The following is a 25,881-nucleotide window of genomic DNA, read 5'->3' on the forward strand; positions in this document are numbered from 1 at the left end:
GCTGAAGATTTATACTTGTTTTTTAACTTAAGGATGAGGAAATTGACTACTATAGGATAATTAAAAATCACAACTCTCTGAAAAAGCATGAGCTAAGTTGTTAAATGCCAGGGCATCAAGAAACAATATTCTGTAATCTGTACAGATTTTTTTATTCTGTAAATAAATTGGGTAATTTATATCTTTGTCACTTGAACATCAGATAAGTATTTGAGTTAATGAATCATCCCACCAACATCCCATAACTAAATCAAATTTTGTTTTCTTTTCACAGGCAAGGTTTTAGTCAATTGAATAATAAATCATCCTGCCTTTTTTTCTGAATCACAGGATAGGGAGGCTCTTACAGACAGGATGACAATTAAATAAGCCCTCAGAGGAGAGATTCTACCCTATTTTAAAAGAAGGCCAGGGAAGGAGAGAGTCCTGACTATTTTGGTCAGACTTTATAGTGCTTAAAATAGTAATATCATGTGTCTGTTTTTATTTTTTTTTTTTTTTTTTTTTTTTTTTTTTTTTTTTTAAATTTTTTTTTAACGTTTATTTATTTTTGAGACAGAGAGAGACAGAGCATGAACGGGGGAGGGGCAGAGAGAGAGGGAGACACAGAATCGGAAACAGGCTCCAGGCTCTGAGCCATCAGGCCAGAGCCCGACGCGGGGCTCGAACTCACGGACCGCGAGATCGTGACCTGGCTGAAGTCGGCCGCTTAACCGACTGCGCCACCCAGGCGCCCCATGTGTCTGTTTTTAAATATTTTCAGTTTATCACTGAAGATTTGTCTTAAATGCAGAGGTCAAGAATGAATCAACTTCTTGATAACCCCCAATATCCTGGTCAGGTCCTGCAGTGACCAGGCGTATGAAGAAATGTTCCTCTTCCTTCAAAAAGACTCATCCAATAAGCACCTACAGTTTACAAAGAATATTCATGCACACTCTTCCTTTTGAGTCTCACAACAACACTATTATATGTAAGGATTATTGATTCCTATTTAAAAGCTGAAATTAAGAATCAGGGAGGCTAAGTGACTTACCTAAAGTCATATATTTACTGAGCAGAAAATTACAGCTTGAGACTAGTTATTTTTATGTAAGGACAATGCCTTTTGCATTTGACACTTTGCTGCTGTTTTGCTATGCTTATAAAATCAGTCACTGTAAACATGCATTTAGGTGCTTTTGCATGATTAGTTCCTGGGAGAATTATATGAATTGGTGATCTGGTTGGGAACATTATCAACTTCAGTCTGTGGTCTTAACAGAGGAAAGTATAAAAGAGTATCCAGTTTTAAGTGGCATTGGTCAGATGCTCAGTGTAAAGGAATTGGGAGTGATAGATACAGTGGACAGTCTGGGACTAAGAGGATATCTGTTATGTTACGAATACAAGGATTGGACCTATAATTTGGGAAAGACAATATGTGAAAGGTCAAGATATATCCAAGAACAAAGCAGCCACAAGAAATAATTAACCTGCTTAAGGCACACTAATCTGAACACAGAAAGTCTGATGCCATCAGCACTGTGGTTCAGGGAAGTGTGGCAAAATGGGCTGAGGATTCTGTGAGACTAAGATGCAGAGACACTTTCAGAAAGAGGTAAAATGCAAGGTGCAAGTGTTCTCTGTGAAATTCTGTGGTGAAAGGCTTGAAAATTTAATTTACATTGGAAGAACCTTAAGAGTTAGTGGAACCATTAGGATTTCTGTTTAGTTCTGAGCTGTGGCTGCTAATAGCTTTATACTGAAACACAGGTGCTGATTCTCATAAAGTTCATCTAAACTGTGTACCTCAGTCTACAAATTTGATCAAGTGAGAGTCATCCGTTTGTCATTGGCTTCCAATCTGACTTTCAAGAAACTTACTTCCCTCAAAATAGTTTGAGGGGGAAAAAGTGACTTTTAGTTATGGTATATTGTCAGTCCTGGGGTGCTTGGGTGGCTTAGTGGGTTAAACACCCGACTTACGTTCAGGTCATGGTCTCACAGAGCCTCTGTGTTAGGCTTTGTGCCAACAGTGTGGAGCCTCTTTGGGATTCTCTCTTTCCCTCTCTCTCTCTGTCTGCCCCTCTCCTGCTTGCAGTCACTCGCTCTCTCTCTGCCTCTCAAAAATAAAAAAAAATAAACACTTAAAAAAGGCATATTGTCAGTCCTTTTTGATATAAAGCATATTAAGGTGAAAATCTTTTATTTGAACTAGTTTTAAGTTTAAAACTTAAATTGTTGCAAAGTATAAATGAAGAAAACTTTTTAAAGAAATCCAGCATTATTTCTTTCACATATCTATAGGGACTTGAGCTCGTCCCTACATGTAGTGGTTCTTAGGGAATCTGCTTTAATGAACAAATGAGTGATTTGTAGTTAACTTAATAGTTGCTTTTATTTCAAAGAACACCAGGCATTTGAAAAATAAGTTTTTCTTTCTAAAGCTAATAATATCAATTTTCTTGGCAATTTGTCTTTTTCTGGAATTGTGAAAATGTGAATTTAGGCCAGCCTCTGTCCAAATAATCCTAATATCTGAATGGAGTCTGAGGAGTTCATAGACTGTTATTGAATTTTGTCTATTTTCTAAGGGAAAATTGATTCCTTATTTTCAACTTATTTTACAGGATCCTTCTAACCAAAAATGCGGCGGAAGAAAGAAAACCGTGTCTTTCAGCAGCATGCCGTCAGAAAAGAAAATCAGCAGTGCGAGCGACTGCATCAGCTTCATGCAAGCTGGCTGCGAACTGAAGAAGGTCCGGCCAAATTCTCGTATTTACAACCGTTTTTTCACTCTGGACACAGACCTCCAAGCTCTTCGCTGGGAACCTTCCAAGAAAGACCTAGAGAAAGCTAAGCTTGACATTTCTGCCATAAAAGAAATCAGACTGGGGAAGAACACAGAAACATTTAGAAACAATGGCCTTGCTGACCAGATTTGTGAGGACTGTGCCTTTTCCATACTCCACGGGGAAAACTACGAGTCTCTGGACCTAGTTGCCAATTCGGCGGATGTAGCGAACATCTGGGTTTCAGGTTTGCGGTACCTGGTTTCTCGAAGTAAGCAGCCCCTTGACTTTATAGAGGGCAACCGGAACACGCCGAGGTTCATGTGGTTGAAAACAGTGTTCGAAGCAGCAGATGTTGACGGCAATGGGATTATGCTGGAAGACACCTCTGTAGAGTTGATAAAACAACTCAACCCTACCCTGAAGGAATCCAAGATCAGGCTAAAGTTTAAAGAAATCCAGAAGAGCAAAGAAAAACTAACCACACGAGTGACAGAAGAGGAATTTTGTGAAGCTTTTTGTGAACTTTGCACCAGGCCGGAAGTGTATTTCTTACTGGTACAGATATCTAAAAATAAAGAATATTTGGATGCTAATGATCTCATGCTCTTTTTAGAAGCTGAACAAGGAGTTGCCCATATTACCGAGGATATGTGCTTAGACATTATTCGAAGATATGAACTTTCTGAAGATGGCCGTCAGAAAGGGTTTCTTGCAATTGATGGCTTTACCCAGTATCTGTTGTCACCAGAATGTGACATTTTTGATCCTGAGCAAAAAAAGGTTGCTCAAGATATGACCCAGCCATTATCTCACTACTACATCAGTGCTTCTCATAACACCTATCTCATAGAAGACCAGTTTAGGGGGCCTGCTGATATTAATGGGTATGTTAGAGCTTTGAAAATGGGCTGTCGAAGCATTGAACTCGATGTAAGTGATGGTTCAGACAATGAACCCATCCTTTGTAATCGAAATAATGTGACAACACACCTTTCCTTTCGAAGTGTCATAGAGGTGATAAACAAATTTGCCTTCGTTGCTTCTGAATACCCACTCATTCTTTGCTTGGGAAATCACTGCTCCCTACCCCAGCAGAAGGTAATGGTTCAACAAATGAAAAAGGTCTTTGGCAATAAGCTCTATACTGAGGCACCTTTGCCATCAGAAACCTACCTCCCATCACCAGAAAAATTAAAAAGAATGATTATCGTCAAAGGAAAGAAATTGCCTTCTGGCCCAGATGTTTTAGAAGGAGAGGTCACAGATGAAGATGAGGAAGCGGAAATGTCTCGAAGGCTGTCAGTAGATTACAATGGTGAGCAGAAGCAGATCTGGCTGTGTAGGGAGCTCTCTGATTTGGTCTCTATCTGTAAATCTGTTCAATATAGGGATTTTGAACTGTCCATGAAAAGTCAAAACTACTGGGAAATGTGTTCATTTAGTGAAACAGAGGCTAGCCGAATTGCAAATGAATACCCAGAGGATTTTGTAAATTATAATAAGAAGTTCTTATCAAGAATCTATCCAAGTGCCATGAGGATCGATTCCAGTAACTTGAATCCACAGGACTTTTGGAATTGTGGCTGTCAGATTGTGGCAATGAATTTTCAGACTCCCGGTCCAATGATGGATCTTCACACAGGCTGGTTTCTTCAAAACGGAGGATGTGGTTATGTTCTAAGGCCGTCCATCATGCGAGATGAAGTTTCTTACTTCAGTGCAAACACAAAGGGCATCGTACCTGGGGTGTCTCCTCTAGCTCTTCATATCAAGATCATCAGTGGTCAGAATTTTCCAAAGCCCAAGGGAGCTTGTGCCAAAGGAGATGTCATAGATCCTTATGTTTGTATAGAGATACATGGAATTCCAGCAGACTGTTCAGAACAAAGAACTAAAACTGTACAGCAAAACAGTGATAACCCTATTTTTGATGAAACTTTTGAGTTTCAAGTAAACCTACCTGAGCTGGCCATGATCCGTTTTGTTGTTCTAGATGATGACTACATTGGGGATGAGTTTATAGGACAATATACAATACCATTTGAATGTTTGCAGCCTGGATATCGGCATGTTCCCCTGCGCTCTTTTGTGGGTGACATCATGGAGCATGTAACCCTTTTTGTCCACATAGCAATAACTAATCGAAGTGGAGGAGGAAAGCCACAGAAGCGCAGCCTGTCAGTGAGAATGGGGAAGAAAGTTCGAGAATATACCATGCTCAGGAATATTGGTCTTAAGACCATAGATGACATCTTTAAAATAGCAGTTCATCCTTTACGAGAAGCCATAGATATGAGAGAAAATATGCAGGTAGGAAAAATCCCAAACTTTCCCCCAACCTGCTCCTACTTCTTCCTACCCTTCTCTTACCAGGGAACATTGTATTTTACTTGTGATCTGATTACAGAAAAAAATTACCAGAAAGGTTGTATAAACTCATAAACCACCAAATTAAGTGCTACCTGTAAAAGCAGATATATTTCATGTGTCTGATTATAAATGTTAAATTTATATGTTAAATTTATATGTTATATGTTAAATTTGGCCTGAACTAAACAAGCTAACATAAATGCTTTATACATCCATTAGATATCCCTACCACATAACCAAATAGATATATGGCGTTGTGTATATGAAGACTATAAAATATTATATGTATGTACAATATATAAAATATTATATATACGTACAATACTAGTTACAAGTATATATGTAAAATATTTGCAGATATGAACATGAAAGGGAAGTTGAAGTCATATAAACAAATATAATGCCTTCAGTTTATTTTAGTTAAGTGTACAACAGCAATAATAAATTACTCCCATTAGAAAACACAACTAAACAAACAATATTCAGCACTTGAACATGTTGAAAACTAGGTAGCCTTCTCTTAGAAATGTGGTTAAATTGAAAGTTGAAAGAACATGGATTCTGGCTTAAACTCTATCCCCTTATGATCTTGAGCGAAGTTTTTCAGATCCCTGATCATCAGTTTTGTCCAAATAAGGTAATGAAAATAGTAATACATCACAGAATTATTATTAGAATTAAATGACAGTATATGTAAATTTCCTGGTGCTGACACGTGGGAATTCAATGTTAGTTTCTTTCCCTTTATTAATGTTGTAATCAGAGATGGTTGCCAATTTCTTTCTTCAGTACCATTGAATGTACTTATTCTAGGCTCATATTACTTAGAAACCATCAAACAACAAATACTGAGTTCCTGCAATACTCAAGGAGGTGTTGGTTAGCAGAAGTAGAAGCCTGAGAGCAGAACAAAAGAGGAATATTTTTCAATGCACCTAATTTGCTCCTTTAGCTAACATTCTAATAGTAATTCTCACCCAGAAAATCCCTACTTTCAAGACAGAAAACAAGCTAGAAGAAGTTAGGTGATTTCCCAAATAGGAAATGGAAATAGGAGGTAAATAGGAATGTTGGGCTTTAAATCCAGAATTGCTGACTACCAAAAATCATTCATGGTTTTTAGTCAGGTGATGCTGAACCTCAAATCCATCATTTGGTGAAGACTTTGTTTTTACATTATTTCACAGAGAAATTCAACATAGACTTAAAATCAGTTTAAATAGCTAAAATGGTAGAAAATAGTATGACACATAAATTACATATAAACACTTAGATGGTGAGCATTTATTTGAGGTGGTTGCCTTAGCCACTGTTTTAAAAATAGGCTCCAAATATTAGCATCTTCTACATGACTTTTTCTGACATAATTCAAAGCTACTATAAATCCCTGCTTCAGATTAGTTATGTCATTTCTACATCTTATTTTGTATGTTACAAGTAGATTTTATTTATTTCTATGCAATTCTTAAAAATATATCCTTTCCACATATTATGTGTTTAAAATACATGTTAAGCAGAGTTGGTTATAAATAAAGTTTTTTCAGATAGCATTGATAATTTATATCATCCCAACACATAGTCTTTTGGGTTAAGAATTGTTTGGAGCCTAATCAGTAGAAAAATGAAATACTATCATTGTCACTAAATTCGTTCGACATAGAATAGATTAGGTACTGCTCCCTATTAATAAAACACAAAATAGGCATAATTCCTATTTCAAATGAATTTTAAAAGCCTGTAACATGGACAAATGTAGCTATACATGAAATTTGTTTCAGTATGTGCACCTGTCAGGTGCATTTCTGATGCGACGACAAAGAAATACCTTTGATGGTTAGTCGAATGGAGGATGGTGAGTAATTGCAGCCTGCTACCTTGAGGGGAAAAGCTCACAGAAGATGCACTCCAATGTACAGTCATGGACTTATTTTTATGATCATCATGATACAAATCAAGTAAGATATTCACAACCAGCCAATGCTGATTTGTGTGACTATTCCAGTGCTCTGCTTTGAAAAGCACTGTGTAGCCTTGGTTCACAGTCTGCTTTACTTTATGGCATAATGTGACAGTTGCTAAAAATGAGAAAGATGAGTTGTAATCATGGATTAGCTCTGTGTGTCATCTCTGCACATTACATTTTTGGCTGATTATAATCCAGTTTCCTCCAAACATGTATGCATTAAAGGGTATACTTTTAATGAATATACTTTAGTGTAAACCTAGAAGTGCTGGGGGTGATGTGTCATGTGGTCAGAAGTATAATTCCATGTTTTCTTCCCCACAGAATGCCATAGTGTCTATTAAGGAGTTGTGTGGACTTCCTCCGATTGCCAGTCTGAAGCAGTGTCTGTTGACCTTGTCCTCTCGGCTCATCACCAGTGACAATACTCCCTCAGTCTCTCTTGTGATGAAAGACAACTTTCCTTATCTGGAGCCTCTGGGGGCAATTCCAGATGTGCAGAAAAAAATGTTGGCTGCCTATGATCTGGTAGGAAATTGTGACTCTATATTTCTTACCTGAATGTGTGTGTGTGGGGGGGAATCATCTGACAGGGGCTCCTTTGTGTAACTCTGATGAGTAAATAACATTGCAGGTGGCAGACACAGCACACCCACTCAGCTTCCCCTAGGTCCCAGTGAAGACCTCTGAGGCAGTGCTTTGAACCCAGAGCCCCACAGATTACAAATAGAAATTCTCTGCTTTAGCAAGGAATGAATTATTGATAAAGTCTTCAAAGAACAATTTTGACCATCTAAATGATGTTAGCCTGCAACATAACCGTTTAATTGTATACCTGTAGGAAATGAATTTATGCTTCTCACTGCTGTATGATGTTTGAGACAAAAGATGTCTCTGGAATTTATATTTCTAAGATGATACTATTAAATGATTTTTTTCTGACTATATAATGGAATTTATGTAGCAATTAAATGTAAGGATAGTTATATTTTTGCATCTCCTAATTCCATAAAAAACTAAGGAGCAAATGAAAAATTGGAAAAATTTGTAACTTATATACCAGATAAAGTGTAAACTATCCTTAAAAATCAGTGAGAAAAAAAAATGGGGAAAAAATCTTACGTCAATTAGGTTTAATTTCAGCTTGATAAAACAAACAGTGCAATACAATCATGGCTTAAAAATACAAAGTTTTCGGGGTGCCTGGGTGGCTCAGTTGGCTAAACATTCGACTCTTGATTTTTTGCTCGTAATCTCACGGCTCATGAGTTTGAGCCCTGCATCAGGCTCTGTGCTGACAGTGTGGAGCCTCCTTGGGATTCTCTGTCTTTCTCTCTCTACCTCCTACCCCTCCCTCAAAAATAAATAAATAAACATTAAAAAAAATACAGTTGTGCTCCTTCAAATAAAAATCTGGACCCAGCCTTCCAGGATGAAACTTCTATAAAGTTCTTAGGAACTTAGGCTCCCTCTACCTTTCTGCTCTACCATCCCTGCAGTGTGACCATTATTCTTCTGGTCCAAAATGGCTGCTGAAGCTCCAGCCATAAAATCTGCATTCCAGTCATCAGAAATGATGAAGAGGAAAAGAAAGTATATCTTCTGCCTTTAAGGACATTTCTCTGAAATAGCATAGATCATTTCTGCTTATATTTCATGAGCCTAGAGTTAAAACAGACACACTTAGCTGAAGAGGAGAATGGGAAGTATCTATGTCAAGGGGCTATGTGCTCAACTAGAAGTTATCTCTTCTGATGCTAAGAAACAGAGGGAGGAGAGTTATTAGGGAATAAAAATAGCCCCTTTTTGGGGCGCCTGGGTGGCGCAGTAGGTTAAGCGTCCGACTTCAGCCAGGTCACGATCTCGCGGTCCGTGAGTTCGAGCCCCGCATCAGGCTCTGGGCTGATGGCTCAGAGCCTGGAGCCTGTTTCCGATTCTGTGTCTCCCTCTCTCTCTGCCCCTCCCCCGTTCATGCTCTGTCTCTCTCTGTCCTAAAAATAAATAAACGTTGAAAAAAAAAATAGTCCCTTTTTAATGTTTATTTTGAGAGAGTGCGAGAGTGTGTGTGTGTGTGCGCACGTGCACATGCACACGTGCGCACACACACACACGAGCAAGTGAGGGAGGGGCAGAGGCAGAGAGAGAGAGAGAAAGAGAGAGAGGGAGAGAGAGAATTCCAAACAGGCTCTAACTGTCAGCCCAGATCCCGACGCAGGTATCCCCACAAACCATGAGATCATGACGTGAGCTGAAATCAAGAGTCCACGTGACCGAGCCACCCAGGTGTCCCACAAATATTCTTTACTTCAGAGATGAACAGGCAGTTCATGTATCTCTTCCTCCTAAAAAAAAAAGACAATGAAAACCTAAAACCATATTTAACCTTAAAATGAGTTTTAGGTTAAAGATATTAAAGAAATGTAGTGAGATATTCCCTCTCATTGGCACTAAAAAATATCATACCTCTGATAGAGAATTTAAGATAATGGATACTCTCATCCATCTACCTCTACTGGGAAAACAAATTGATATAATCTTTTGGGAGAAAAATTTAGCAATAGTATTGAAAATGTTTACCTCATTTGATTTATGTATTTCTTTCCTGGGATTTATTCTAAAGCAATAATGATATGCATAAACATTTATGTTTAATAATGTCAACATAGAACTATAGTTAAATGAAATATAGTAAACCAAGATGTATGCTCTTGAACCCACTAAAATCATGCATTAGAAGAATATTTAAAGGTATGGAAAACTTCTCATAACATATTTTGTGAAAAAGCCTGGTTATAAAAATATACACTACAGGATTTATATTGTATTTACATGTCTACATATCTACAATGTTAGCAAAATATTCATAGTAAGTATTTTTAAATAAAGAGAGTGAACTTTATTTTCTTATTTATGCTTTTCTAATTTTTATTCTATATTTGCCAAACTCTTTACAAGGAACCCAACTAATTTTCATAATTGAAAAATATTTTATCATTAAAAAACGACTAGAGGAAAAACATTTGGGATACACATCCTATAATTGAAAAAGAAAAAACCCCATAGAATGCATTCTCCTTCTGAATTATCATACCTCTTATAAACTGTATTCCATGACTGCTGGGGGAAAAGTTCACCTATTACCTATATCTCATTTTTCATGAAATCAGTTTTTTCATCATAAAAGCAGGGACTGAAAGCTATTCAGTGAATAGGTATAATTGCCATTTAAGAGGTGAAATTAGGGTACTAGTTGCCATAGAGACAGACAGTGGAAATCACTTATTCCTCCAATTCTCTGTGAAACTAAGAAAGAAAAATCATTCCCTGGGAGGGGAGTCTATTCCCCTGGAGCTGGGCTTGGAAAAGGCAGCTTACAAAAGCACCTGGACTGTGGTTGGCCAGTTTCCATTTCACATCTCCAAGTGTCCGATGCTGTTTTGTTTTCTCAGTTTTATCTGTGGGAGCTAAATCTGAACATCAACCTTTTCTCATTTGCATTTTTAAAATGCAAGTTGTAATTACAGGCTTAGCATGATTTTCCAAAGCTTAAAGTAAAAGTTGGAGTAGAAAACAGAAATACTTACAATGATATATTCATTTATAGTTCCCCATGGAAATGATTTATGGAAATAATTTTGAGTGTAAATATCCCTATGCCAAATGGCAAACTCAGAAGACCTTGCAAGTAATTGAAAACTCTTTTGACAGCTCTGCTGGGTTATTTCTTTTAGGGAGGAAGTGGGTAGAAACAGATATAAATAATGATGATATTAGCCTCGAACGTGAAAACACCATTTTTACTTTCTAGGATTTGCATTGTATTGGTTGGCACCTTCAAGCTCTTGATATATTTGTGTTAATATTTATTTTAAAGAAGTCTTCTAAGATACTCTGCAGATCCAGAATGATCATTTAAAACACATAAATCTGATCATGTCACTTTCCTGCCTAAAATCCTACATTGGCTTCCCATTAATATAAAATTGAAACTCCTTACTGTGCTCTATAGGGTCATTTATGATCGTGGTGTATAAGGTCATTTATGATCAGGCCTTGCATACCTATCTCACTCCCCTCTCCCAGCCTCCTCTGCCTCTCCCAGCCTCACCCCCACAGTCTTTCTTCTGTTCACTCCCCCCAGCCACATGGGGCTTCTTTCTTTCTTCAATCAGGTCAAGTTTGTTTCCATCTCTGGGTTATTTTATTTGTGGTTCCCTCTGCCTGGAATCTTCTCTTGCATGAATAGTTGCTTCTTATCTCTTAATTTTTAGTTCAAATGTCATATCCTCAGAGAAGTCTTTGCTGGTAACTGTCCCCACTTGTTGCTCTGTCACATAACCTTATATATTTCCATCATCCTACTTAGCAGTAATGAAAAATATTTTGCTTGACTTTTTGTTGAATTTCTGCCCTCCTTTCCCCTTCAATTTGAATGTATACTCCATGAGGGCCCAGACCCTGTGTGTTGCTTCCTACAGTTACCTCCCTCATCTAAAACAGTGCTGGCATGGACTATATTGCCAATTAATGTTAGCCGAATAAAAAACAAATAGAAGCATTTATTGTTGGCAGAAATAGTATAGTTCTGATGCCATAATTGATGGGTTTTATGGTAAATCTTTAAATCTCCTTTGTTTTACCTCTATGACACCACTATAACCAAACTGTCCCCTGTCTTATACTTGTAGTTAAAAAACCCCTACAGACAAAGACAAAACTTATGGAGACTGTAAAAAGATCAAGGGGCTGGAGATGGGCCACAGGGTGGGGTGAGGGAGGGAGGGATGAATAGGTAGAGCACAGAGGATTCTTAGGACACTGAAACTATTCTTTTTTTTTTTTTTTTTTAAGTTTATTTATTGTGAGAAAGAGTGAGAGACCACGCGCAGGGGAGGGGCAGAGAGAGGGAGAATCCCAAGCAGGCTCTGCATTGCCAGTGCAGAGCTCAATGCGGGGCTCCAATTCATGAACCGTGAGATCATGACCTGAACTGAAACCAACAGTCAGGTGCTTCACCAACGGAGCCACCCAGGCACCCCCACTGAAACTATTCTATGTGATACTATAATAGTGGATATATATCATTATACATTTGTCAAAATTAATACAGTGTATAACAGAGTTAACTCTAATGTAAAGTATGGACTTTAATAATACTGTATCAATATTGGCTCATCAACTATAATAAATATACCACATTAAAGAAAGATGTTAACAGTAGGAAAATGAGGATGGGCTCAGGGCGTTTATAGGAATTCTATGTACTTTCAGCTCAGTTTTTATGTAAACCTAAAACTTTTTGTAAAAATAAAGTCTAAAAAAATCCTTTACAGACTATTAATAAAAAAAAAAGTTGGATGACTAAGGCTGAAGATAAATCCTGGGTGGTGGGGGGGGGGGGGGCACGTATTCCAAAATGAACAGCTTGTATGTTCAACTTAGACTCAAATCACTTAAATATTTGGATTTCTCAAACATGGTAATGAATTATATAGACGCTATCCAAGAGGAAAAGTTGTAACTACTAAAAAAAACATAGAATACATTTACAATAAAAAAAGACCTGAAGTCATTTCTGAACAGATACAAATTTGGCTTATTTCAGTATCAAAAGAAACAAATCAGGCAACAAGTAACCTCCATTTACTGAAAGCCAACCTGAGTGTATCAAACTATCCTATTTATCAACCGGAAATAAAATGAAAATATTTTAGAAAACATTAACCCTGAGTTCCTCTGCATAGATTTCCCCCCCCTAAATTTAGCTTTTCCCTAATGACCTGAGATGGCTCTATTCCTTATCAAACACTGGCTAATTTAATATTTGGAAATATTTCTTCTTGAGGGTCTTAAAAATTCAGTCTTAAAAGTCATTTTAGTATTAACATTGCAATTATAATTATATTGTAGTATCTGTGTTGATGTCAAGAAATCAAATATATATCTACTATATATCCATAGTAGAGTAGGCTTATTTACATGGCGTAATTTCAGAAGACACCTTCCCTCCCATTCTGTATCTTATTTAAAATATAGGTTTTCTATCTGGTACTTGAAATTCCAAAATTATAATCAATTCCTTTGGGTTAAGACTTTTTATTCTCTTTTAAAATGCCAAAAAAAAGGGGGCACCTGGGTGGCTCAGCCGGTTGAGTGTCCGACTTTGGTTCAGGTCATGCTCTTGTGGTTCACAAGTCTGAGCCCGCGTCGGGCTCTGTGCTGACAGCTCAGAGCCTGGAACCTGCTTTGGATTCTGTGTCTCCCTCTCTCTCTGCCCCTCCCCCGCTAGCACTCTGTCTCTCCCAAAAATAAATAAACATTAAAAAAATTTAAATGGCAAAAAAATAGCTATGAATAATAATACAGTGGGTTATCAGTAATTTGTGGCTTTGAGTGAACGTAACAGATCCTGTCCTGCAACAAATTTTTACCTGGGAAAAGGAAGAGATCTTAATGACAGAGTGTTCCTCAAGTCTGGGTTAGCTGAGGGTGAGTTTGTTCAAAGAATTACAATTTTTCCTAAGAACAATGCTGTTTACAATATCCCTTAATACTCTGAATAGGGATGTAGCTATAAACATCTGTCTGATATTTGGGGCAGCTGAAGCAGAGGTGATTTTCCTGATAGCAAATACATGTCCCAGCCAGAGGTGGGATGGGACAGCTTCTGAAAAGCACTAAAGCAAACTGGGAACATTATTAATCAATAACTTAGGCAAGTAGAATGGGTTCTAAAAACTGAAGGTGGAATTGATGCCTCCTTCCTGAACTAAAGATCCACGGTGGAGGGCCATTGGTATTAGGCTTGTTACATTGCCATTTCAGTGGTCCTGTGGTCACCAGGACAGATTTTCAGAAATTGTCCCCAGGATATAATTGAAAGCCAGAGCACCACTTCTAAGTGACCTGTTCCTTTATTGCACTGTGATTTTTTAATTAATTAATTTTTTATTTTTTTTGCCCAGGTCTCTGAAAGAGTAAGCTTCACTTGCCCACTCTGGATTTTCTCTTTCTCTAAGAAAATTGGGGCTCCTGGGTGGCTCAGTTGGTTAAGCATCCAACTCTTGATTTTGGCTCAGGTCATGACCTTACTGTTTGGAGACTGAGTCCTGTGTCGAGCTCTGTACTGACAGTGTGCAGCCTGCTTGGGATTCTCTTGATCCCTCTCTCTCTGCTCCTCCCCCACTCATGCTCTCTCTTTCTCTCTCTCTCTATGTGAAAACAAACAAACAAACAAAATATCCACTGAAGTAGGAAATATAGAGTCGCTGTCAAGTCTTTTAAGGTTGCTAATGCAATATAATTATGTTTTACAAATAAAAATGATGTAAGGTTTTGTTGTTGTTGTTGTTGTTGTTGTTAGGAATAGTCTAATTCTTGGGGCTGTTAAAAAATGGAATTGGTTACCTAAAGAGCTGCCCAGTGTTAGAGCCAAGCATGGAGATATTTAATTTTATAAACATTGACTGAGTTCCTCCCATGTGCAAGCCACTGGTTTGAATGCTCTGGAAGGTATAGCAAGCAGATGCTGTGTTCCAGCAGCTTACAATTAGGGCAGGTGACGTGGTAAGGTCCATCCCAGGCCTATGAGTCTGTGGCTGGTGATCTTCTTATGTTCTTTTTTTTTTTTTAATTTTTTTTCGACGTTTTTTATTTATTTTTGGGACAGAGAGAGACAGAGCATGAACGGGGGAGGGGCAGAGAGAGAGGGAGACACAGAATCGGAAACAGGCTCCAGGCTCCGAGCCATCAGCCCAGAGCCTGACGCGGGGCTCGAACTCACTGACCGCGAGATCGTGACCTGGCTGAAGTCGGACACTTAACCGACTGCGCCACCCAGGCGCCCCTTTTCATTTTTAAAAAAAAAATTTTTTTTTTCATGTTCTTTATCATTTAACATGAAGTTGCAACAGTGGGCAATTTCTTTGGAAAATACTTTATAATTTCAGTAGGACACTGTCAAAATTAGTTTGTTTTAATAGATAGGACTTTTTTCTTTCTACAATAGTATTTGTATGCATGTCGATTTCATATTATTTTTGAAACCCATCTTTAGCCCCAACCTTAATGTTTTACTCTAGTCACATTGCTACATTTGAATACAGAACATTCTTGGGTGTCTAAAGAACCAACATCAAAAATTTCATAGGTCAAAAACTGGTTCATCTTCTTATTTCCTAGGTATTCATTTACCATTTCCAGACCACTGCAAAAGATACCACCTTGCCAATCATCCTCAGTTCCTCTAAATCATTTCAAATGCTTTCTCTCTATTAACTCCAATAAGGTCTTTTAATTTATAATTCAATATTAATGAGATCCATTGCTTTTTTTCCTCATGTTTTTCTCATATGTACATTTTCTTTTTTTCTTTTTTGAGGGAGAGAACGAGAAAGGGGGAGGGGGAGAGAGAGAGAGAGAACATCTGAAGCAGGCTCCATGCTCAGTGTAGAGGCTGATGTGGGGCTTGGGATCATGACCTGAGCCAAATTCAAGAGTCTTATGCTTAACCCACTGAGCTACCCAGGTGCCCCATGTATCTATTTTCTTATATTGACTTAGCCAAGGTTCTTACCAGACTCTCTTCTTCTCCTACCTGAATTTTTTAGTAGGTTGACTAGTCCCTCATTTAGTCTCTACCTTTCCCTAATTCAACAATTGGAATAATCATTCTCAAATTCTATTTTTGAGTTTTTACTAGACTTGCAAAATCTTCGCCCACCAGTGCTGGCTGTTTTGCCAATCTCATTTCCCATTTCCTTCTGTTTGTACCCTCTCCTTCAGTTAAGCTGACGTATTTCCCACCTCCTTTTTATTTTCCATCCTTTGTATCTCCTTTCTATACCACCTAGAATGCCTTCTTAGCCTTAGTTCACTCTCCATCAATCTAAGTCCAGCCCTTTGTCCTAACTTCTCACAAAATTGACCTTATTAAGAAAAGAGTCATTTATTGAATTTATTCATAACATTCAGTACATACCAACTATAAAGAACTTTAGTAGATTTTGTACAATACAGAGACGAATAAACAGAGACAGTTATCAGCACAAATAGCTATTTGTAAAGCATGATGGGCCTTTGACTCTTTGACAACAAAAAACAACACTTTCTCTTTCAATATATCATTTTGTATAAGTCATTAAGCTTTTGATTAGTCAACTCAATAAACAGGTCTTAGACACGTTACTGTGCAAGTTGCTGAGGGGGAGAAATGGTATGAATCAAAATTTCTATCCTTGAGGAATAAAAAATCCTGATGAGAAGGCAGGACTTAACGCCTTACAAGGGCAGGAACAGTGGGCTGCCTGGGTGGCTCAGTGGGTTTAGTGTCTGACTTCAGGTCATGATTTCACGGTTTTTGAGTTCAGGCCCTGCGTCAGCTCTGTGCTGACAGCTGGGAGCCTGCTTTGGATTCTGTGTCTCCCTCTCTGCCCCTCCCCACTCACACTCTGTCTCTCTCTCTCTCTCTCTCTCAAAAGTAAATAAACATTAAAAAAATTTGAAAAGGGGGGGGGCATGAATAGAGACATACAACATCTACATAGTGGAGCAGATGATGTTTTATGTCCTAAAGTGGATGGAGTCTAAGGAACTTAAGTAATACGATGGACTTTTCACAGTGACTTTTTTTTTTTTTAATTTTTTTTTTCAACATTTATTTATTTTTGGGACAGAGAGAGACAGAGCATGAACGGGGGAGGGGCAGAGAGAGAGGGAGACACAGAATCGGAAACAGGCTCCAGGCTCCGAGCCATCAGCCCAGAGCCTGACGCGGGGCTCTAACTCACGGACCGCGAGATCGTGACCTGGCTGAAGTCGGACGCTTAACCGACTGCGCCACCCAGGCGCCCCCACAGTGACTTGTAATACACCCCACCCCCATTTCCACTCCATGCTCAACAGAATTTTATTTGCAAAGAATTTTTTTTTTGAAAAACGTTCTGTCTCTCTAGAATGTTTTTATTTTCACTCACCTCTCCCTTCTCTAAAGAAGGCCTAGCCTTTCTGCCCAGGGTCTACTCCAGAGCACTGGGGAGGTAATTCAAGGATCTATGACCCTTGTTACTCATGGGCCACTTATTTGTACATTCTCAGGTTATGATAGAACCTTCGTAAGGAGTAGCAGATACAAATGAGAAGTCCCTATCTGCAACTAATTTTAAAAGAAAAATGCTGTCCAACCTTTATATGATTTTTTTCTTCAGATAGCTGAATTTTTTCTTTTCTAATGTTCTGACCTGTCTACTTTTTCATGAATCATCAAGAAGTATTTGCTTAACATATTTGGGCTTTTTCAGTGTTTTAAATTAATGTGAAAACTTTTAGGTAATTAATGTTTTGAATACAACATTCAGAGGTGGAATACTTACAGGAGATTGCAACTGAAAAATAAGCCCAAAGTATTCTCTGAAGGTGACTTCTGTGCTGAATTATTTAACATTAACATAAAAGTTAAAACTTTACTATGATAAGAGCAACAGATTTTCTGACGATATAAAAGAAAGCAAAAACAATCTTGAGAACGTGGGTCAAGGGTTATTTAATCTTTTACTAAGTCAGTCGGGGGTATGATTTGGAGAACAGTTGGTTTTGTTAGCATGATCAGGAATCTAGCAAAAAGAACTAATTGCTATCTTTAATTACTCTTGTAATGGAATCAATATGCTGCCAGGTTATCAGTTAAGCGGAACATAATGGGTTGTCAGTGTTATTACAAAGATACATTGAGGCTCAGGAAAGGAAAAAGTTGTGGTATGTCTGCAGTCTCTCAATATAGTTTTACTTATTGAAATCAATTTGAATTGAAATTAGGTAAGTCACAGATACTCTCCTATCACTCTCTCATTGTGAAATTTGTGTAGAACTTTATATTGGTTTGCTTTTCAAAAAGCTAACTGTATACTAATAGATGCAAAAAAAAAAAAAAAAAAAAAAAAAAGAGCCTGCTGGTAGGTGCTCAAATAGAGCTGCTTATTTAAAAACAAGGTATCATATGCTCAGTGCATTGAAACTTCTACTTGTAGGTGTAGCAATGTCTTCTGATACATTTTTTGCATATTGGGGGAAGTGTCAACATCTTGAAGGTTGACAGCATTTCCACTTGGTACCAGCATTCCAAGGACACTGGACCTCAGAGGTGAATCAATAAGCTGTCTACATCACAGGCTAGATCTCTGTGAAATATTGTGCACGCATCCTCAAAGTGTGCTTTGCATTTCTGAAGACTCAAGTGAAATTCTCGAGTTGGTTCACAATGGTTAGTAACCTGACAATTTTTTTTATGAATGAACTAAAATTTAAAATTTAATCATAGTGGAGACAAAAACAAACATTTCTAATGGTTATTCAAGATATAGCTGACAACTATATTATGGAAATAGAACATCTGGAGAAAAGAAAAGGTAAAATGATCCCCCTATGCAGACAGCAGCTCCCTGAAGTAGATCTTATCACTGTTATGGATGTGGAGACAAATGTTTGGCCTGCTCTGTGTGAGTTCTCTTGTCCTGTATCATCATGAATGAGGCTTGAAAATGTAACATAGAGTTAATCCCAGGACAGAGAATACTTTGTTGCATACATCAAATGCAGTGGACTTCCAGTAAGCTTGCAAATGTTCTGGCCTTATATGTGTATCTGTTTCACCGAAATTAACAGTCTCAATAAGATTGACTTTGCTTAAAATCAACAGATGCCAATTTATTAACAATCCATTGGATTTAAAACTTTTAAAGAAATTAAAAATTGAAGGAAGTTGTGTTCATTCTAGTTGGCAAATATATATGTAAATATATATTTGATTTTAAAAGGTATCAAGTTTGATAAAATTTAAGTCTTATTTCAAGTTTTTTTCTTTTTCTTTTCTTTCTTTCTTTCTCTTTTTCTTTCTTTCTTTCTTTCTTTCTTTCTTTCTTTCTTTCTTTCTTTCTTAGAGTAAGAGAGCCTGAGCGGGGGAGGTGCAGAGAGAGAGGGATAGAGGGAAAAATCCCAAGCAGTCTCCAAACTGTCAGGTCAGAGCCTGACGCAGGGCTCAAACTCACGAACCGGGGCATCATGATCTGAGCCAAAATGGAGTCAGAGGCTTAACTGACTGAGGAACCCAGACGCCCCTCAGTCTTCTTAAGAGGAGAGAACAAAATAGGTCTAGAGCAGATTGGCATATTCTTAAGTGATTAACTTTCCAAATTTGATAACTCCTTCCTGAAAGAGCAGTAGATGCCACTGAGTATATTTCTCTCTAGGTTTGATAGGAAGAATATCTATGTTGGTTGATGCCTGCTGCAAATTAGATGCGGAAGGAGAAGTAGTCAGGGAAACATGTATTTTTATGATACTTTACTTGGTGAATTTTACTTTATTAACATTTATCACAAATTTGTACTTGCAGTGGAAATTCTGCACTTTAATATAACATCAGTATCACAAAGCAACTCATAAGCTTAGATCTGCTCCTCATGAACCTCGGTTCTAGTCTAAACTATTTCACTGACCAGCTGTTTGGTTTTAGGAAAGCCCATGTAGGCTCAATTTTTTCTCTTATAAAATGGTGTTGTCCATGATAGATGGTCCGGAAGGTGACTTGTAAATATAAAGTTCTGTGGTTCTAAGAATTTGAATATACTCAGGAGAAAGTTGGAATCTGTGGAAGGTTTATGAGTCATGATATGACAAAAATTGATCTTTTTAGTACCATTCAGTGGTTACATTGACTCTGCAATGATCCCAGGCAATTAAATTCCCTATTTTTAAAAGTTGTTTAAAAATTTATTTTGAAAGAGAGAGAGAGAAAGAGAGGGACAGTGTGAGTGGGGGAGGGGCAGAGAGAGGGGATGAGAGAGAATCCCAGGCAGGCTCCACACTGTCAGCTCAGAGCCTGACGTGGGGCTTGAACTCATGAACTGTGGAATCACGACCTGAGCCGAAATCAAGTGTTGGATGCTTAAATGATGGAACTACCCAGGTGCCCCTAAACTCCCTATTGAGAAGAGCTGGAAGCACAGTTTATTCACACAGGTAGGACACTTTAGTCCATCCCTGAGTAAAAGCATTACTATCCCCCTTTGGTAAAATTTTTATTTTATTTTATTATTTATTACTTTTTTAATGTTTATTTTTGAGAGAGAAAGAGAGACAGAGCACTAGTGGGGGAGGGGCAAAGAGAGAGGGAGACACAGAATCTGAAGCAGGCTCCAGGCTCTGAGCTGTCAGCACAGAGCTCAACGTGGGGTCGAACTCACGAACTGTGAGACCATGACCTGAGCTAAAGTCGGACACTCAACTAACTGAGCTGCCCAGTTGCCCCTAAAATTTTTATTTTAAATAAATGATTTTGGTCTTAACTGAAAACACACCACTGATTAGGACACATCTAATGCTTAAAGAAATGCTAATCTCTGTCTGAATAAGTCTTCTATTCTTTTAGATTCAAAGCCATGGTAAGGAAATAAGATCCATGAGGCGATATTCATGTGACAGAACCAAAGAAAAACTCTTTGTATTACTACAACAGACAGAGGCAACTGGGAGCTGAGGCTGAGACCTCCATGTAAACCCAGCATGCTGCCAGATTCTATCAACTGAGTCAACCTACCTTTGGCTGAATAAGTACACTGACTACCCAGCAAGGAGATTCTATGAGGACATGCTTCTCACCTTCTCTCCTTAGCTTTTGCATTTTACATTTCATTTCTGTCAGGATCTGTAGAGACCTAGGAAGGAGATTAAATGCAAATCAACCATTTCCCCTTCTTTACAACTTAGATATAAAGCCAGGGGGAGAGGTTGAAGTTGTTGATTTAAATTTGGTTTGGAATTATTGGTATATTTTGGCCATCTATCTTATTTGTTTTCCCTACAACTACTAACTGAAAGTTGACTGCAGAAAATAGAATAAAATTATTTTTCTAAATACAATGGAAGCTGTTACCATAGAGAAAATGATCAAAAGCTCTTATGAGAAAAGTCCATATGAGCAATGATATTAAGTTCTGGGAATATTGATGATGAGTATTTTCAGAGTAATAGTTAGGACTTTTATTACTAAAGGATTTCAGGTTATCCAGAATATCTCATTGAGATATTCTGTGTGGAAAATTAAATCACACTTGACTATCTCACTACAAAGTGATCTGTTAGACAATGGGAAATACAAACTTCTTACACTCTGGGGTGAACAAATATTTATTTGGGGGATTTTTAAGATAACTTGAATCATAGAGTTTATTGAATGTTTTGGTCCTGATTTATTTTACCTTAAATAAGTAACAATGTTTAAAAATGTATTTTCTAATACTTGAGTAGTGTATTTTCTATAGGTATAATCCTATTAAAAGGATTATTTGAAGGGGAATTCAGAACATATTGGATTATAGAAAAGTGGAGAAGCCTAGAAAAAAAGACTAGAGATAAAAAGAAATGAGTTCAAAAAGACAATTATAGGTTTGAGAAGTGATCAATAATAAATAAAATACTTTCTTGTGTGTAAATGTGTGGGTAATCGATATGTAGAAGAAATAAAGATCACAGAGTGAAATAGGGAAAAGGTGATTCTATAAATGAATTGATGTATCTGGGGATATAAAGGCAAATGAGTAAATGATCTACTAGAATTACACTTTACTGGAGAAATGAAGTGTGAGAGATAATGTAAGTAAGCAGTTAATTGTAACTTGATGTAGAAAATAAGACATTTTGTAAACAGACTAACAAAATAGAATGTTCTTGGGATTTGGAGGTGAGAGGTGGAGAGGAAGGGAAATCAGGACACCAGTGGAAGAGGGGGGCACTCGAGTGAGTTTTGAGGCTGATGGGATTTTGACCAAGGGAGGTGGCTTATTCAGAAGACTTCCCTAATAGAAAGAAATCTGAGGAAGGAGGAATAAGTGGGGTGTGTTTGGAGAAGTGTGAGCCACACCTGGACCTGGGAGAATTGGGAAGCCATAGGGGAAGAGGCTGCTGAGGCAAATAAGAAGACTCAAACTTGGAGTTAGAAAATTTTACATCATCTAACAGGCAAAGGAGAAAATAACAAATCTAGGAAGTAGCTAGTGCTATGCTTTTGGACGATGATTCTGGAAGTGATATTTGGAGGGAGTGAGGTGGGAAGGACCAGAACCTGCCAGTAGCCAAGAGGGATTCAAAGCCATCTTTGAGTGTCTCCAAGGGAGTTTTGGGCGCTTGGAGAAAATAGGAGATCTACACTTTTTGGCAGGAGTAGAGGTGGGAATGGGGTGAGGCAGGGAAAGTAAAATGGAGGATAAGAACATTTGAGCTGCTTCTGGAAGGATAATTAGAATTTGAAAGATGGCCTAGAGAGTGAGAATGAAGGCTTAAACCAGGAGTGTTGTGATAAAGAAGGAAGCAAAGGGATAAAAGTGGGAGGTTAGGCAAGACTTGGTGACTGACAGAATGTGGGAGCTCACCTTCTGGATGTAGTGAGGCAGAGTGTGTTGGTGATCTGAACCTGGGTGTCTGGAAGAGACAGAGAATGCTGGAAATTACAGATACAGCTATCTGATAGTAAGCAACTCCACCTTATTTGTTCTCTGCAGAGAGCATACTCAAAGGGGTGACTAAATGAGTAAATGAGGGCTTTGGTTATAAAAGTATGGGTATGGGTTAGTAAAGCATCAGTGGGCGGTGAGCACCACAGGTATAGCAACAGTAGAAAGCTGTCATCACTTGCAGACCTAAAGGAAAAGGGGAAGGAGCCATACCTGGCACTCAGTAATATGGTACCTGCCAGAACGGGACCACTTGACAGGAGCTGTGGCCTTGTATAGAGGAAGCTATGGAGCCACAGTCTGGCAGGGAAGGGATGATCAAGGAGTAACTGCCCTAAACCTCTCTCCTCCCGCCTCCTGTCCTGATCCCTTGCAGGTTGGTCCCATTGGCCAATCCTAACAGGAATCAGAGGCAAGGGAGCCTGCTTGATGTTGCCCACAGAGATCAACTTCCCCAGCCCAGAGCATGGCAGAGAGGGCATCTAGAGAGCCGAATAGAGAGGGCCCAGCAACTCCTCAGTAAAAATATTTTGAGAATTTATTCATTCATAAATGATACAAACTCAGTAACATACCAATTCATACAGTGTAAAAGAAATCAAGAATAGAAATCAGCATTGGATTTTAAAAGTTTTACTTATGAATAATAGAAATAAATCTTTTTGCTCTTCCAGTGTGATTGAATATGTTGATCTGATCCGACTGTCATTGTTATCACTTGTCAGTGTTGCTGAGAAAGAAATCATGGCGTGAATAGAACGAGGAGCTGCTCTGCCATCTTCACGTTTTTGCTTGTGCTTATGTAATCTTCATTTTCCTTTCAGGAATGCATATTTGGAAGGCTTAGTTTATCTAGAACAAGAAAATATAAGTGGTACTTACTCTACTACTTTACAGCCATATGTAAGTTGAAATATTCTGGAAGAAACTAATAAATGAGTGCTGTTGTCAGCCCTTACCTAATGTGGAATTACCTTCTTCGTCTTACCTCAGTTCCCACCTTAGAGATACTTGATCTTGATTTCGCAAGGGGGGCAGGATCAGTCTATAAAGCTTAATTTCCTTGCTAGTTTTATGGGTTAAATAAATGTGAATAAAAGTCCTCATTGTTTCTCCTCACACCTCAAAGGATTATCTTGTGCTCCCTGCCCCAGAGTACATGTACCTCCCTACTTTGGAAACCACTGCTATACACCGTTGGAGGTATGAATCTGGAATTTAGGAGAGAGCTGAGCGTTGAAGATGTTGGCTTTGAAGGGATCTGCATGAATACAAATTTCATATCTCTAAGCACGGATGGAATTGCTAAGAGGAGAGATAACGATGAAAGGAAACAGTGGAGAGCTTAGGCCAGGCAGCTGGGAGGATTCCTACATGTATGGATATAAAAAAGGAGAAAGAGGTAGTACAGAAGTCAGAGAAAGAGCAAAGCATGAAAAGAACCAAGGTCCCAGAAATGACGGAGGGCTGATCAGAGGTGTCAGCTGCTGAGTTGGGAATGAATGAAGACCAAGGATTGGCCAGGTGTAGTTGATCATGAGGCCAAGGTTAAACTTTGAAGGTCTTGGTGGAGTCTTGCATGAGTCAAAACAATGAATGCGGGCTAACTTTTAAAGGAAGGATTAATGAGGACAACCATTCAAAGGCCAATAGAATATTTATTATTGTTTTTGTTTTGCTTACTTTAAAGTAGGAGATGTTGTGTGGAGAAGGGAAAAAGGCGGGAGAGAGGTGGAAATTTTGGAAAAAAAAAAAAGAAGGAATCATTAGAAACAGATTCCTGAGGGAAGCAGTAGAGATGGGTTTGAAAGTCTAGGTAGAAGGGTAGCCATGACAGAGAGGATACTTCCTTCTCAGGTTGTTACAAAGAGGCTATGGTGTTTTTGGATGCAGAAGTTATATTCCTTTTATACTCAACACTGAGGAGATACTTAGTAAAATACTGCAAAGAAAACTGGCCACAAATTAATAGTTTCTTAAAATCAAAGAACATGTTCTCTACTGAGAGCAAAACCAAGGGAAATGAGTGTAAGATGTCAATCAAGATTTAATAAAGGAAATTATCAGTCCTGTTACTTTTTTGAGTTTTTCTTAAAAAGGGCAAATTTGAATCTGGTTGAAATGGATTGATTATGGGCATGCTCACACATTTTTTTTTTCTGACAGGCTGGGCCAGGTGACTTTGGAAATGCTATATTTTATTCTCAAAAAGATTGCAAGTATTTGAAGGCATGCATTCTCTCCTGGAGTATGGGCAGGGCAGACAAAATCAGAGGGGTGCTATTTTTTTCATGACAATAAGTGGATGCCAGGAAACTGCAATTTCAATTCCAGCTTGATAATTAATTAGTTCTATTTTTTGGACAAGAATCTTAACTTCTATAACTCTTCACTTCTTTTTTTCTAAAACAAAAATTAAGGGGGTGGCCATGATATCTAAGATTCTTTTGGTCTTAAAATTAAATGATTCTAAAAATGTATATCATATTACCTATTTTGCTTATGGTAAAGTCACAAAATATGTCCATTATTTATGAATGTTTCCCTTGCTTGAATTTCATGAAAATATTCTGTCTACTACTTAACTATTGCAGTATATAACTTTTGAAAGTATAATAAAACTCAATTGATGTTGCATGCATGGATGCTAAGCTTAGAAAAGACTGAATCAGATTGCCCTCATATTTAATCTTTTTCTGCTTATCAGTTTCATTCACTTGGAAGCTTTAGTCAGTTAGGCTACTATTAGTCATTTCGTAAATTGTTATTCACTAGCTTTCCACTTCCTTTTGAGAGTTGAAAGAGTTAATGCAGTTAAAATGTTTGACTCAGTCTAGAACTTCTTGGGTATCTATTTTTATGGTTTTGATGGTCAATTTAACTCTCCAAATAAGTTACTTTCAACTACTACTTTAGGCAGAAAATATGAGTAATTGAATTTTGTTTGGTTGAATTAATTATCCCATTTCATTCATGCATTTGAGTAGACTTCCCTGCTAGACTCTGAGCTCCATGAAGCTAGAGATGTGTCTGTTTTTACTCCTTAATGCATCATATCCCATGTACTTACCACAGTGCTTACAAATTTGTGATTCAATATTCTTTTCCATTTAAAATTTGTAGTCATAAACCACTTTATATTTGTCAGTGATTATACAAGACTAATCTGTTCAACAGCACTTAATTATGAAAGATGTCTTACCCCAGACCTTCATGTCTACTTTGCATTCTGCCTTAAAGTCCCTTCAGAATATTCAGACACACAAAA

General features: G+C 37.9%; 1 protein-coding gene across 3 annotated transcripts in view; it reads left to right on the top strand.

Annotated features, from left to right (window-relative positions):
* The window catches only part of PLCL1 (phospholipase C like 1 (inactive)), a 337,835-nt gene that overhangs the window by 256,482 nt on the left and 55,472 nt on the right, over positions 1 to 25,881 (top strand). For all 3 annotated transcript variants that reach the window (XM_025935332.2, XM_086719220.1, XM_086719221.1), the window contains 2 exons: positions 2,613 to 5,087; positions 7,435 to 7,638. In XM_025935332.2, the coding sequence (XP_025791117.2) occupies positions 2,613 to 5,087; positions 7,435 to 7,638 (2,679 nt within the window). The remainder of the gene's footprint in view (positions 1 to 2,612; positions 5,088 to 7,434; positions 7,639 to 25,881) is intronic.

Source organism: Puma concolor, chromosome C1, assembly GCF_028749965.1.
Source record: "Puma concolor isolate L17-30 chromosome C1, mPumCon1.1.hap2, whole genome shotgun sequence".
NCBI classification, from domain to species: Eukaryota; Metazoa; Chordata; class Mammalia; order Carnivora; family Felidae; genus Puma; species Puma concolor.